Source organism: Alosa alosa, chromosome 5 (genome assembly GCF_017589495.1).
Source record: "Alosa alosa isolate M-15738 ecotype Scorff River chromosome 5, AALO_Geno_1.1, whole genome shotgun sequence".
In the NCBI taxonomy this organism is placed as follows: Eukaryota; Metazoa; Chordata; class Actinopteri; order Clupeiformes; family Clupeidae; genus Alosa; species Alosa alosa.
In genome coordinates, this window is record NC_063193.1 from 36,316,708 (window position 1) to 36,331,170 (window position 14,463).

General features: G+C 51.3%; 2 protein-coding genes across 2 annotated transcripts in view; both read left to right on the top strand.

Moving 5' to 3' along the window:
• LOC125295321 (histone-lysine N-methyltransferase SETD1B-like) overlaps positions 1-9,477 on the top strand; it is a 33,445-nt gene extending 23,968 nt beyond the window's left edge. The window contains exons 16-19 of the mRNA XM_048244589.1: positions 1,061-1,558; positions 7,096-7,251; positions 8,367-8,594; positions 8,660-9,477. Of these exons, the coding sequence (XP_048100546.1) occupies positions 1,061-1,558; positions 7,096-7,251; positions 8,367-8,594; positions 8,660-9,477 (1,700 nt within the window). The remainder of the gene's footprint in view (positions 1-1,060; positions 1,559-7,095; positions 7,252-8,366; positions 8,595-8,659) is intronic.
• A 424-nt stretch (positions 9,478-9,901) lies between these two features.
• LOC125295322 (histone-lysine N-methyltransferase SETD1B-A-like) lies at positions 9,902-14,153 on the top strand (the record flags this gene model as incomplete). Its single annotated transcript, XM_048244590.1, has 4 exons — positions 9,902-10,445; positions 11,329-11,495; positions 12,781-12,885; positions 13,621-14,153. Coding segments are annotated over 4 exons (882 nt in total), but the record flags the coding sequence as incomplete, so codon positions are not given.
• Positions 14,154-14,463: the final 310 nt, after the last annotated feature.

Below are 14,463 nucleotides of genomic sequence, written 5' to 3' on the forward strand. Positions count from 1 at the left end.
AGACAGCACTGGAGGGGGTATGGAGCAGCACTGGAGGAGGCACTGGAGGAGGTGGAGCAACACTGGAGGGGTGTGGAGGAGCAGCACTGGAGGGAGGTGTAGACAGCACTGGAGGGGTAGGCAGCACTGGAGGAGGTGTAGACAGCACTGGAGGAGGTGTAGACAGCACTGGAGGAGGTGTAGACAGCACTGGAGGAGGTGTAGACAGCAGCAGTGCTGGGCAGGGAGGTGGTGGAACAGCACTGGAGGTGTGAGGCAGCACTGCAGAGGGGAGGTGTAGACAGCACTGGAGGTGTAGACAGCACTGGAGGTGTAGACAGCACTGCAGAGGGAGGTGTAGACAGCACTGGAGGAGGTGTAGACAGCACTGGGAGGAGGTGTAGACAGCACTGGAGGAGGTGTAGACAGCACTGGAGGGGTAGACAGCACTGGAGGAGGTGTAGACAGCACTGGAGGGGTAGGCAGCACTGGAGGAGGTGTAGACAGCACTGGAGGAGGTGTAGACAGCACTGGAGGGGTAGGCAGCACTGGAGGAGGTGTAGACAGCACTGGAGGGGTAGGCAGCACTGGAGGAGGTGTAGACAGCACTTCAGAGGGAGGTGTAGACAGCACTGGAGGAGGTGTAGACAGCACTGGAGGAGGTGTAGACAGCACTGCAGAGGAGAACACTGGAGGTGTAGACAGCACTGGAGGAGTAGACAGCACTAGAGAGGAGGTGTAGACAGCACTGGAGGTGTAGACAGCACTGGAGGTGTAGACAGCACTGGAGGTGTAGACAGCACTGGAGGAGTAGACAGCACTGCAGAGGAGAACACTGGAGGTGTAGACAGCACTGGAGGTGTAGACAGCACTGCGGCTTTGAAAAGTTCCCATATCCACTCATTTGACGTGTAGCGCTACTTAGTTAAAAATGAAAAGGCAAAAACAATGCTTTGTAACTGCAGGTATATCTTTGACTGACAGGTTCAAAATTTCACGAAATTTGAAGTGTAGGATCATTATGTCTAATGCAGAATATAATTTTGTGTCAGACTGGTCATGTGTTTTGTCTTTCTCACAGAAGTCATCAGCCTCTCCTCCTCCTCCAGTTACTATGACAACACGTCAACGTCTATCAGTTCTGATTACATCTCATCTTCAACAGACAGCACAGACTCGTCCATGTCTGAATCCGATGACGATGATGATGACGATAATCAACATCATCATCATCATTATGGGACATGCCTCACAGATGATCAACATCATCATCATCATTATGGGACATGCCTCACAGATGATCATGAACACAACAGGTGGTCAGGAGGTGCAGTGCATCTGTTAGAGGGGGCTGCAGAGAGGGAGGAAGAGGAGGAGGAGATGGAGGAAGAGGAGGAGGAAGAGGAGGAGAGGGAAGCGTGGCTGTCGTCGTCTAACAGAGAGGGGACAGGCTCGGCTGGCGTCCATGTTGTGCCCTCGCCCTGGTCCCCGTGGGAGATGGAGAGACCGCCGCCCACCCCTCGTGCCCCCGCCTCCACAGACGAGCGTCTGGAACAGCGTCTGGAACAGGCTTTACTGGGTGAGTGAGCGTCTGGAACAGCGTCTGGAACAGGCTTTACTGGGTGAGTGAGCGTCTGGAACAGCGTCTGGAACAGGCTTTACTGGGTGAGTGAGCGTCTGGAACAGCGTCTGGAACAGGCCTTACTGGGTGAGTGAGCGTCTGGAACAGGCCTTCCTGGGTGAGTTAGCGTCTGGAACAGGCCTTACTGGGTGAGTGAGCGTAGCGTCTGGAACAGGCCTTACTGGGTGAGTTAGCGTCTGGAACAGGCCTTACTGGGTGAGTTAGCGTAGTGTCTGGAACAGGCCATACTGGGTGAGTTAGCGTAGCGTCTGGAACAGGCCTTACTGGGTGAGTTAGCGTCTGGAACAGGCCTTACTGGGTGAGTGAGTGTCTGGAACAGGCCTTACTGGGTGAGTGAGCGTCTGGAACAGCGTCTGGAACAGGCCTGGGGGTGAGTGGCGTCTGGAACAGGCCTTACTGGGTGAGTGAGCGTCTGGAACAGCGTCTGGAACAGGCCTTACTGGGTGAGTGGCGTCTGGAACAGGCCTTACTGGGTGAGTTAGCGTCTGGAACAGGCCTTACTGGGTGAGTGACTTACTGGGTGAGTTAGCGTCTGAAACAGGCCTTACTGGGTGAGTGAGCGTCTGGAACAGGCCTTACTGGGTGAGTGAGCGTCTGGAACAGCGTCTGGAACAGGCCTTACTGGGTGAGTGAGCGTCTGGAACAGGTCTTACTGGGTGAGTTAGCGTAGCGTCTGGAACAGGCCTTACTGGGTGAGTGAGTGTCTGGAACAGGCCTTACTGGGTGAGTGAGCGTCTGGAACAGCGTCTGGAACAGGCCTTACTGGGTGAGTAAGCGTCTGGAACAGGCCTTACTGGGTGAGTTAGCGTAGCGTCTGGAACAGGCCTTACTGGGTGAGTGAGCGTAGCATCTGGAACAGGCCTTACTGGGTGAGTGAGCGTCTGGAACAGGCCTTACTGGGTGAGTTAGCGTAGCGTCTGGAACAGGCCTTACTGGGTGAGTGAGCGTCTGGAACAGCGTCTGGAACAGGCCTTACTGGGTGAGTGAGCGTCTGGAACAGGCCTTACTGGGTGAGTTAGCGTCTGGAACAGGCCTTACTTGGGTGAGTGGCGTGGCGTCTGAACACAGCCCTTACTGGGTGAGTGGCGTGAGTGTCTGGAACAGGCCTTACTGGAGTGAGTTAGCGTCTGGAACAGGCCTTGGTGGAGTGGAGGCGTGGCGTCTGGAACAGGCCTTACTGTGTGAGTGGCGTGGCGTCTGGAACAGGCCTTACTGGGTGAGTTAGCGTCTGGAACAGGCCTTACTGGGTGAGTGAGCGTCTGGAACAGCGTCTGGAACAGGCCTTACTGGGTGAGTGAGCGTCTGGAACAGCGTCTGGAACAGGCCTTACTAGGTGAGTGGCGTCTGGAACAGGCCTTACTGGGTGATGAGTGGCCGTCTGGAACAGGCCTTAATGGGTTAGTTAGCGTGGCGTCTCTGAACAGGCCTTACTGGGTGAGTGAGCGCCTCTGCTCCGCTCTCTGGGTCATGGTCGCCCACCCTCCTGTTGACCTCTGGGTCATGTGGTAAGCCTGACCTCTGGGTCTGGGTCATGGTCGCCTTCGACCTCTGTTGACCTCTGGGTCATGGTGGCCCTGACCTCTGTTGACCTCTGGGTCATGGTAAGCCCTGACCTCTGTTGACCTCCTGGGTCATGGTCGCCCTGACCTCTGATAACCTCTGGATCATGGTGCGCCTGACCTCTGCTGACCTCTGGGTCATGGTTTCCTGACCTCTGATAACCTCTGGGTCATGGTTTCCTGACCTCTGGGTCATGGTCGCCTGACCTCTGTTGACCTCTGGGTCATGGGTAAGCCTGACCTCTGATCTGGTCTTTGTTTTGCCACTGATAATTTAGAGAGGGGATGTGAGCAATCGATTGGAATACTATTCACAGAGTAATCATACTGTACAGTAATATCTTTAATCATATTATCTGCCAGGGAGAGCGTGGCGTCCTAGAACAGGCCTTACTGGGTGAGTTAGCGTCTGGAACAGGCCTTACTGGGTGAGTGAGCGTCTGGAACAGCGTCTGGAACAGGCCTTACTAGGTGAGTGAGCGTCTGGAACAGGCCTTACTGGGTGAGTGAGCGTCTGGAACAGGCCTTAATGGGTTAGTTAGCGTAGCGTCTGGAACAGGCCTTACTGGGTGAGTGAGCGTCTCTGCTCCGCTCTCTGGGTCATGGTCGCCTGACCTCTGTTGACCTCTGGGTCATGGTCGCCTGACCTCTGGGTCTGGGGTCATGGTGGTCTGACCTCTGTTGACCTCTGGGTCATGGTAAGCCCTGACCTCTGTTGACCTCTGGGTCATGGTAAGCCCTGACCTCTGGGTCATGGTAGCCCTGACCTCTGTTGACCTCTGGGTCATGGTGTGCCCTGACCTCTGATAACCTCTGGATCATGGTGCGCCCTGACACTCTGTTGACCTCTGGGTCATGGTTTTACTGACCTCTGATAACCTCTGGGTCATGGTTTCCTGACCTCTGGGTCATGGTCGCCTGACCTCTGTTGACCTCTGGGTCATGGTCGCCTGACCTCTGATCTGGTCTTTTGTTTGCCACTGATAATTTAGAGAGGGATGTGAGCAATCGATTGGAATACTATTCACAGAGTAATCATACTGTACAGTACTATCTTTTAATCATATTATCTGCCAGGAGAGCGTAGCGTCTGGAACAGGCCTTACTGGGTGAGTTAGCGTCTGGAACAGGCCTTACTGGGTGAGTGAGCGTCTGGAACAGCGTCTGGAACAGGCCTTACTAGGTGAGTGAGCGTCTGGAACAGGCCTTACTGGGTGAGTGAGCGTCTGGAACAGGCCTTAATGGGTTAGTTAGCGTAGCGTCTGGAACAGGCCTTACTGGGTGAGTGAGCGTCTCTGCTCCGCTCTCTGGGTCATGGTCGCCTGACCTCTGTTGACCTCTGGGTCATGGTCGCCTGACCTCTGGGTCTGGGTCATGGTCGCCTGACCTCTGTTGACCTCTGGGTCATGGTCGCCTGACCTCTGTTGACCTCTGGGTCATGGTCGCCTGACCTCTGATAACCTCTGGATCATGGTCGCCTGACCTCTGTTGACCTCTGGGTCATGGTTTCCTGACCTCTGATAACCTCTGGGTCATGGTTTCCTGACCTCTGGGTCATGGTCGCCTGACCTCTGTTGACCTCTGGGTCATGGTCGCCTGACCTCTGATCTGGTCTTTTGTTTGCCACTGATAATTTAGAGAGGGATGTGAGCAATCGATTGGAATACTATTCACAGAGTAATCATACTGTACAGTAATATCTTTTAATCATATTATCTGCCAGGAGAGCGTAGCGTCTGGAACAGGCCTTACTGGGTGAGTTAGCGTCTGGAACAGGCCTTACTGGGTGAGTGAGCGTCTGGAACAGCGTCTGGAACAGGCCTTACTAGGTGAGTGAGCGTCTGGAACAGGCCTTACTGGGTGAGTGAGCGTCTGGAACAGGCCTTAATGGGTTAGTTAGCGTAGCGTCTGGAACAGGCCTTACTGGGTGAGTGAGCGTCTCTGCTCCGCTCTCTGGGTCATGGTCGCCTGACCTCTGTTGACCTCTGGGTCATGGTCGCCTGACCTCTGGGTCTGGGTCATGGTCGCCTGACCTCTGTTGACCTCTGGGTCATGGTCGCCTGACCTCTGTTGACCTCTGGGTCATGGTCGCCTGACCTCTGGGTCATGGTCGCCTGACCTCTGTTGACCTCTGGGTCATGGTCGCCTGACCTCTGATAACCTCTGGATCATGGTCGCCTGACCTCTGTTGACCTCTGGGTCATGGTTTCCTGACCTCTGATAACCTCTGGGTCATGGTTTCCTGACCTCTGGGTCATGGTCGCCTGACCTCTGTTGACCTCTGGGTCATGGTCGCCTGACCTCTGATCTGGTCTTTTGTTTGCCACTGATAATTTAGAGAGGGATGTGAGCAATCCCGGTTGGAATACTATTCACAGAGTAATCATACTGTACAGTACTATCTTTTAATCATATTATCTGCCAGGAGGCGTGGCGTCTGGAACAGGCCTTACTGGGTGAGTTAGCCGCCTGGAACCAGGCCTTACTGGGTGAGTGGCCGCCTGGAACAGCGCCTGGAACAGGCCTTACTAGGTGAGTGGCCGTCTGGAACAGGCCTTACTGGGTGAGTGAGCGGCCTGGAACAGGCCTTAATGGGTTAGTTAGCGTGGCGTCCTGGAACAGGCCTTGCTGGGTGAGTGGCGTCTCTGCTCCGCTCTCTGGGTCATGGTAAGCCTGACCTCTGTTGACCCTCTGGGTCATGGTCGCCCTGACCTCTCTGGGTCTGGGTCATGGTCGCCTGACCTCTGTTGACCTCTGGGTCATGGTCGCCTGACCTCTGTTGACCTCTGGGTCATGGTCGCCTGACCTCTGTTGACCTCTGGGTCATGGTCGCCTGACCTCTGATAACCTCTGGATCATGGTCGCCCTGACCTCTGTTGACCTCTGGGTCATGGTTTCCTGACCTCCTGATAACCTCTGGGTCATGGTTTCCTGACCTCTGGGTCATGGTCGCCTGACCTCTGTTGACCTCTGGGTCATGGTCGCCTGACCTCTGATCTGGTCTTTTGTTTGCCACTGATAATTTAGAGAGGGATGTGAGCAATCGATTGGAATACTATTCACAGAGTAATCATACTGTACAGTAATATCTTTTAATCATATTATCTGCCAGGAGAGGGCGCTCTGGTCACATACTCGACAGGGCCGTATATGGAGAGGTCAGCTCAAATCATGGGCAACATGTTGGACACCAACGTCAGATGACTTTACAATGTAATCCTATGGGGCGAACATGCTACGTTGAAATAAAGTGCTTATTTTCACCATCAACAGGCATATAAATGTTATTATCAATGTTTATCTATATGTAAAAGGCCCTTACAGAAATATTCCAGTGTATATTTACCTTCTCTATCTTAAATGGCCTGTAAAATGCCCACTGTAGTGAGTGACCACATCACCTTTAAAATGCCCATTAGTGAGTGACCACTGTAGTGAGTGATGAAATGGGATGTTTTGTCCACTCCATTATAATTGGTCCAAATAGAAATCAAATGTAATAGCAGCAACGCAGATGAAATGGGATGTTTTGTCCCACAGCGCTGCAGTTGGAATAATGAAATAACTATGAATGACTTTATGTTTTATGCATTGAGTGTTGATGACAGAATCAGTATAAACTGTATACAGTATAAACTATAACAAACTGAAAGGTCTATGTCGTGTTGTGTTTGTGAGACCTCCTGATATGCACTGATATGCCCTGATATCTGATATGCCCTGATGTGCCCTGATATCTGATGTGCCCTGATATCTGATGTGCCCTGATCTGATATGCCCTGATATCTGATATGCCCTGATATCTGATATGCCCTGATCTGCCCTGATATCTGATATGCCCTGATATCTGATATGCCCTGATCTGCCCTGATATCTGATATGCCCTGATATCTGGTATTCCTTCCTATGCTGCAGCATGTGAGGACATCAGACTGGATGAGGATCACCTGGATGAAGATCACCTGCAGCTGAGGGCGTGTCTAGAGGGAGTGGCCATACCAGACCCCGCCCTGTGTCTCTCACCTGGGGAGCTCACCTGTCCGCTCTCCCCGTCATATGGAGAGGTGTCAGGTCAGAACACATCTAATCAGGTCATATGGACACACCTAATCAGGTCATATGGAGAGGTGTCAGTTCAGAATACATCTAATCAGGTCATATGGACACACCTAATCAGGTCATATGGAGAGGTGTCAGGTCAGAACACATCTAATCAGGTCATATGGACACACCTAATCAGGTCATATGGAGAGGTGTCAGGTCAGAACACACCTAATCAGGTCATATGGACACACCTAATCAGGTCATATGGTCATATGGACACCCCTAATCAGGTCATATGGACACACCTAATCAGGTCATATGGAGAGGTGTAAGGTCAGAACACAGCTAATCAGGTCATATGGAGAGGTGTAAGGTCAGAACACAGCTAATCAGGTCATATGGAGAGGTGTCAGGTCAGAACACACCTAATCAGGTCATATGGACACACCTAATCAGGTCATATGGAGAGGTGTCAGGTCAGAACACACCTAATCAGGTCATATGGAGAGGTGTCAGGTCAGAACACACCTAATCAGGTCATATGGACACACCTAATCAGGTCATATGGAGAGGTGTAAGGTCAGAACACAGCTAATCAGGTCATATGGAGAGGTATCAGGTCAGAACACACCTAATCAGGTCATATGGAGAGGTATCAGGTCAGAACACACCTAATGCTACTTAGACCCCTTGCTTTGCCTATATGTACATTATACATGGCAACACAATAAAATACTTAATATTTACCACAGACATCACAGACATCAGGTATCAGCATACTAGGTGCTGTGTCATTTTTCAACATGCAGGTTTCCACTAAGTCTGCTTTGCCCATTGAAAAGTGAAGCTAAAGGAGCACACAGTGCAAAGTCTCAAAAAGAGTCATGATTCTAAAAAAGAGTCATGATTCCTGCACGACACACTAAAGTCTCAAAAAGAGTCATGATTCTAAAAAAGAGTCATGATTCCTGCACGACACACTAACGTCTCAAAAAGAGTCATGATTCTAAAAAAGAGTCATGTTTCTTGCACGACACACTAAAGTGACACAGTGCAGCTCCATGCATTGTGTGTGTGATGTTTGTTATTGTTATTGTTTGTTTACCTCTCATGTTGTGATCTGTTCTAATAACGTAATGCAGAGGATCTGGACACAGGGTCCGAGCTGGACGCTGTCACTTTGGAGACGCTGGAGGACTGTGGGACCTTAAGGCCTCCGACCCCCACGGGCTCAGTCAGCGACAGCGATGCCTCAGACCTGCAGCTGTCGCCCCCTGCTGCTCTGGAGGAGCGTGAGAGCCCCACACCTCTGGCCAGGCTGGACACAGCGGAGGGTGCTGCCGGCGATCTCCTCTTCCCCCCCCCGCCACACCACTACTCCTGCCCCCTCCCCCCTCCCCGACAGGCCTCGGGGGCTCCCCCTCCTACCCCCTCTCCAACCCCCTGCCCCCTCCCCCCTCCCCGACAGGCCTCGGGGGCTCCCCCTCCTACCCCGTCCCCACCCCCCTGCCCTCCTCCTACCCCCTGTACGAGGACATCCCTCGGACGCCGGGTAATTACTCCAGCTCGGTGCAGAGGTCCAGGAGACCCAGCGCAGCCCTGACTCCAGACCAGGGACTCGCAGTTTGCCCTGCCTCCCTCCCCCCCCACCCCGCGAGGGGCCGCCCCCGACCCTGGGCAGAGAGCCCCGGCTCCCTCCCGCACCCAGCGTCCGCCTTCGAGTTCTCCGAGTACCGGATGCACCTCAGAGAGCCCTGGCATGGGGACCACCTGGCCAGCGAGCCAATCAGGCCTGGGGTTCCCCGCCTCCCCTGGCCTGCCATGGGTCCTGCCATCCAGCGGGCGCTAAGGCGTTGCACTCCCCGCACAAGCCCTCCGTGGGGAGGTGGAGCCAGGGACAGGACGTTGGGCAGGGAGGAGGTGGACATGGAGGAGGTGGTGGGGGCCAGGGGAACCTGGAGGACGCACAGGAGGAGGCTGAGGTGCAAGAACACCTCGAGGACCATGCTGAAGTGGAGGACTACGGAGAGCAGGGAGGAACAAAATGGACCAGAGTGTGGGCTGCTGCCTCTGCTCAGCACCGAGACTTGCCTGACGTCTGGAGAACTGGAGAACCGGCCTCGCCTTGAGAACCAGCTTTGCCTTGAGAACCAGCTTCACCTAGAGAACCAGCCTCACCTAGAGAACCGACCTCACCTAAAGAACCGACCTCACCTAAAGAACTGGCAGGAGAACCAGCCTCTCGGGCTTTGAGAACCAGCCTAGCCTGAGAACCAGCTTTCACCTAGAGAACCAGCTTCACCTAGAGAACCAGCCTCACCCTAAAGAACCAGCCCTTTGAGAACCTAAAAAACTCCAGCCTAAAGAACCAGCCTCAGGAGAAATCGGCCGCCGAGAACGCCTAAGGGGGAAGAACCACCTCACCTAAAGAACCACCAGAACCTGCTTAAAGAACCAGCTCGCTTGAGAACCGCCTTCCGCTTAAAGAATCTCAATTTAAAGAACCAGCTCGGGAGAACCAGGTCCTTTGAGAACTGGCCCTAAAGAACCGACTCACTCAAAGAACCTTAGAGAACCAGGTTTCCTCGGGCCCTGAAAGAACCAGGCTGAGAACTGTCAGCTTAAAGAACCAGGGAGCCGGAGAACTGCCTGCAAGAACCAGCCTGCAGCCCGAGAACCGGCCTGCGCCCTAAAGACAGAGCCTCACCTAAAGAACCAGCCTCGCCTAGAGAACCAGGCTCGCCTTGAGAACCGGCCTCGCCTAAAGAACCGACCTCACCTAAAGAACCAGCCTCGCCTAGAGAACCAGGCTCGCCTTGAGAACCGGCCTCGCTTAAAGAACCAGCCTCGCCTTGAGAACCGGCCTCGCCTAAAGAACCAGCCTCGCCTTGAGAACCGGCCTTGCCTTGAGAACCGGCCTCACCTAGAGAACCGACCCACCCTGGAGGAGCTGGAGAGCGTGGGGCTTGTGCGGCTGTACCCTCGCCACAGAGCCGGACGCGGTCACATTAAGCGGCGCCGGCGGCGCGGGGACCGGTCACCCTCCCGGTTGCGGCTCTGCCGGCGGTCGCACCGCGAGGAGAGGAGCGCTCTCCACGCCGTGTGGAGGTCAGGAGTGGATGACCAGGAGATCGGACACCTCAAACGCAGCTATGAGAGCATGAAGCTCCTGCGTCTGGGCTGTGATTGGCTCAGCTCGGTCACATGGGTGCCACATCCTGATATCCTTCAGTCAACGTCATGTTTACATTCACTCAATTAAACAACGGGATGTAGTGTAGATGAAATTAATAGTTGATGTATGATTGTTGTATTCCATGAAAACACAGCACCTAGGACTGCATTCATTATCATCATTCATTAACTGATGTGTATATGAGTTCATTAATTATCATCATTCATTAATTGATGTGTATATGAGTTCATTCATTATCATCATTCATTAATTGATGTATGAGTTCATTAATTCATTAATTAATTCCATCTTTAGGGAAAGTCCACAGGAGTCGATTGTCGAAAGTGTGTGGAGTAACACGCCTGGTGTTCGCCACCTCACCGCTTTTAAAAAAAAACATAGTCCAGTATTTCTTTGAAATTGAAATGAAGTTGTATGCAACAGCAAACCCTAGCTTACTAACAGGTTGAATTTTGAACGTCATGACGTGACAATCGACTCACAGACTTTCCCTAAAGATGGGAGCTGCAGCAGCAACATTTCCAGAAAGGTACTGGCTTGATGAAATTCATTCTGGACTCTCTATCCGACCACATAAAGACCTCGGATACTGTTTGGCTTTAGGACCCCACTCACTACCACGTAAGTGTAATGTTGTTTCTTTGTAGCGCGAAATTACATGCCTGGTCACTTCCAGGCTAAAGAGTTTTGACTGAAAACGGTAAAATCGAACTTTCTCAAAACACATCCGAATGACATGATTTTGATGTCAACTCAACGTATGTACTCCCAATCATCCGTAAATTGATCTAAGGTGCATTTTACTCCGGATAATTCCTTTAACGCTGCTTAGTTAGCGTTGGTCGCTTAGTTAGCGTTGGTCGCTGTGTGCTGTGACACTCTGTACTCATCCCTTAACGCTGCTTTACCAACTGACATCGCGCTTGGGAAGAGCAGGATGTGGGAGACTGCGATGCGTCATCATTTGACAGGAAGTGCACGCAGCGAGGGTTATTACGTCATCAGCAGCGGTGATAAGCAGCGCTACCTGACCAGCACACACAGTGACTCAGCTCGACCACCTGAGGACACACAGGTGAGATCTGGACGACACAGAGTATAAAATAGATTAGAGTGGAGGAGACTACAGACAATAGAGTAGAATAAAACACAACTAAATATTTTATAAATCAAAATACAATAAAATACAATACAGACACGTAATTTCAGCCCAAACTGTGTTTGTGTGCATGTGTTTGTGTGTGTGTGTTCATGTGTATGTTTATGTGTGTGTGTGTGTGTGTGTGTGCGTTTATGTGTGTGTGTGTGTTTATGTGTATGTTCATGTGTGTGTGTGTGTGTGTGTGTGTGTGTTCATGTGTGTGTGTGTTCATGTGTATGTTTATGTGTGTGTTTGTGTGTTCATGTGTGTGTGTGTGTGTGTGTTTATGTGTGTGTGTATGTTCATGTGTGTGTGTGTGTGTGTGTCTGTGTGTGTGTGTGTGTTCATGTGTATGTTTATGTGTGTGTGTGTGTGTGTTCATGTGTTTGTGTGTGTGTGTGTATGTTCATGTGTGTGTGTGTGTGTGTGTGTTCATGTGTGTGTGTGTATGTTCATGTGTGTGTGTTTATGTTCATGTGTGTGTGTGTTTATGTGTGTGTGTGTGTGTGTGTTCATGTGTGTGTGTGTTCACGTGTGTGTGTGTGTGTGTGTTCATGTGTTTGTGTGTTCATGTGTGTGTGTTCATGTGTGTGTGTGTGTTCATGTGTGTGTGTGTGTGTGTGTGTTCATGTGTGTGTGTGTTCATGTGTGTGTGTGTTCATGTGTGTGTGTGTGTGTGGGTGTGTGTTCATGTGTGTGTGTTCATGTGTGTGTGTGTTGTGGTCAAAATTAATCCAAGACAACTGGTGTGAGACTGCAGCTTTATTCACGACGCCGGGAGAATGTTACCCACATGAAATGTCAAAGTAACAAGCCCACCCATCTGTGGGTGAAGCCAACTCTTATACCTTACCCCACACCCATGGAAAATCACAAGTTGTCACCCTCCATTAATCACTTAACCATCTGGTATTTTAACAGAGATAAGAAATGTTTACAACCCCACTTAACCATCTGGTGTTTTGACAAAGATAAGAAATGTTTATGACCCCCCATCCTGAGGGTTACCCACAATTCGCTGACACAAGGGTTAATTTAACTAAACATTCTAACATAGGAGTTTCCGAAAACACAAGGGTCAGAGTAAGGAGATGACAATTAGATTTCACTACATGTATTTAAGGTATACTAAACATTCAATGAGAGACATAAAATGTGTGTGTGTGTTCATGTGTGTGTGTGTGTGTTCATGTGTGTGTGTGTGTGTGTGTGTGTCCAGCCTCAGCTCTCTCTGCGCTCAGCCTCGGACCTCCGTGCGGACCAGAGGCGCCTCCTCTCCTCTTTCAGCTGTGACAGTGACCTGCTCAAGTTCAACCAGCTGAAGGTGAGACCAGCTGTCCCCTCCCCCCAGACTCTCCTGCAGCTGCCCCCTCCCCCCAGACGCTCCTGCAGCTGCCCCCCCAGACGCTCCTGCAGCTGCCCCTCTGCCCAGACGCCCTGCAGCTGCCCCTCTGCCCAGACGTCCTGCAGCTGCCCCTCTGCCCAGACGTCCTGCAGCTGCCCCTCCCCAGACGCTCCTGCAGCTGCCCCCCCAGACGCTCCTGCAGCTGCCCCAATCAGACGCTCCTGCAGCTGCCCCCTCTGCCCAGACGCTCCTGCAGCTGCCCCCTCTGCCCAGACGCTCCTGCAGCTGCCCCATCTGCCCAGACGCTCCTGCAGCTGCCCCCTCCCCCCAGACTCTCCTGCAGCGGGCTCAGTGCATATTTTACTCTTTAAAAGCCTGCAGGTTTAATCCCTCTCACAAGTGTATTTTGATACTTTATTGTTGCACAAATAGTGCATATTTATCATAATATAACATATCGTATTTTATATTGTATGTGTTTTTATATATTTAGGTTTGTTATATGCATTATGTGCATAGTTATTATATTGTATTTTATATTTTAATTTAGGTTTGTTATATGAACAGTGCATATTTAACTTACATATTTTATATTTTAATTTAGGTTTGTTATATGAACAGTGCATATTTAACATATCGTATTTTATATTTTAATTTAGGTTTTTTATATGAACAGTGCATATTTAACATATCGTATTTTATATTTTAATTTAGGTTTGTTATATGGATTATGGCATCACTGGAATCTTTCTGGGAATCTTCATTGCTTCAGAATCTTAATCATCATCATCATCATCATCATCATCATCATCGTCGTCTTCCTCATCATTGTCATTACCATCACTGTCATGATGAGAACCGTCATCATTGTCATTACCATCACTGTCGCCATGGGAACCATCATCAGCACCGCTACCAGCTTTGAGATCCTCCAATCTCCTCCCTCAGCATCATCTTCATCTCCTCAGCATCATCTTCATCATCTGCATTGAGTGTTTTCATACCATTTTCATTTACATCAAAACCGGTGCCGGCGGTGGTTAGTGGAGGTGGTAGCATGAGTCGTTAGTGGCGGTGGTTAGCAGTGGTGGTTAGTGGCGGTGGTAGCATGAGTCGTTAGCAGCAGTGGTTAGCAGTGGTGGTTAGTGGAGGTGGTAGCATGAGTCGTTAGTGGCGGTGGTTAGCAGTGGTGGTTAGTGGCGGTGGTAGCATGAGTCGTTAGTGGCAGTGGTTAGCAGTGGTGGTTAGTGGAGGTGGTAGTACGAGTCGCTAGTGGCGGTGGTTAGCAGTGGTGGTTAGTGGCGGTGGTAGCATGAGTCGTTAGTGGCGTGTGGTTAGCAGTGGTGGTTAGTGGCGGTGGTAGCATGAGTCGTTAGTATGTGGTTAGCAGTGGTGGTTAGTGGAGGTGGTAGCATGAGTCGTTAGTGGCGGTGGTTAGCAGCAGTGGTTAGCAGTGGTGGTTAGTGGAGGTGGTAGCATGAGTCGTTAGTGGCGGTGGTTAGCAGTGGTGGTTAGTGGCGGTGGTAGCATGAGTCGTTAGTGGCGGTGGTTAGCAGT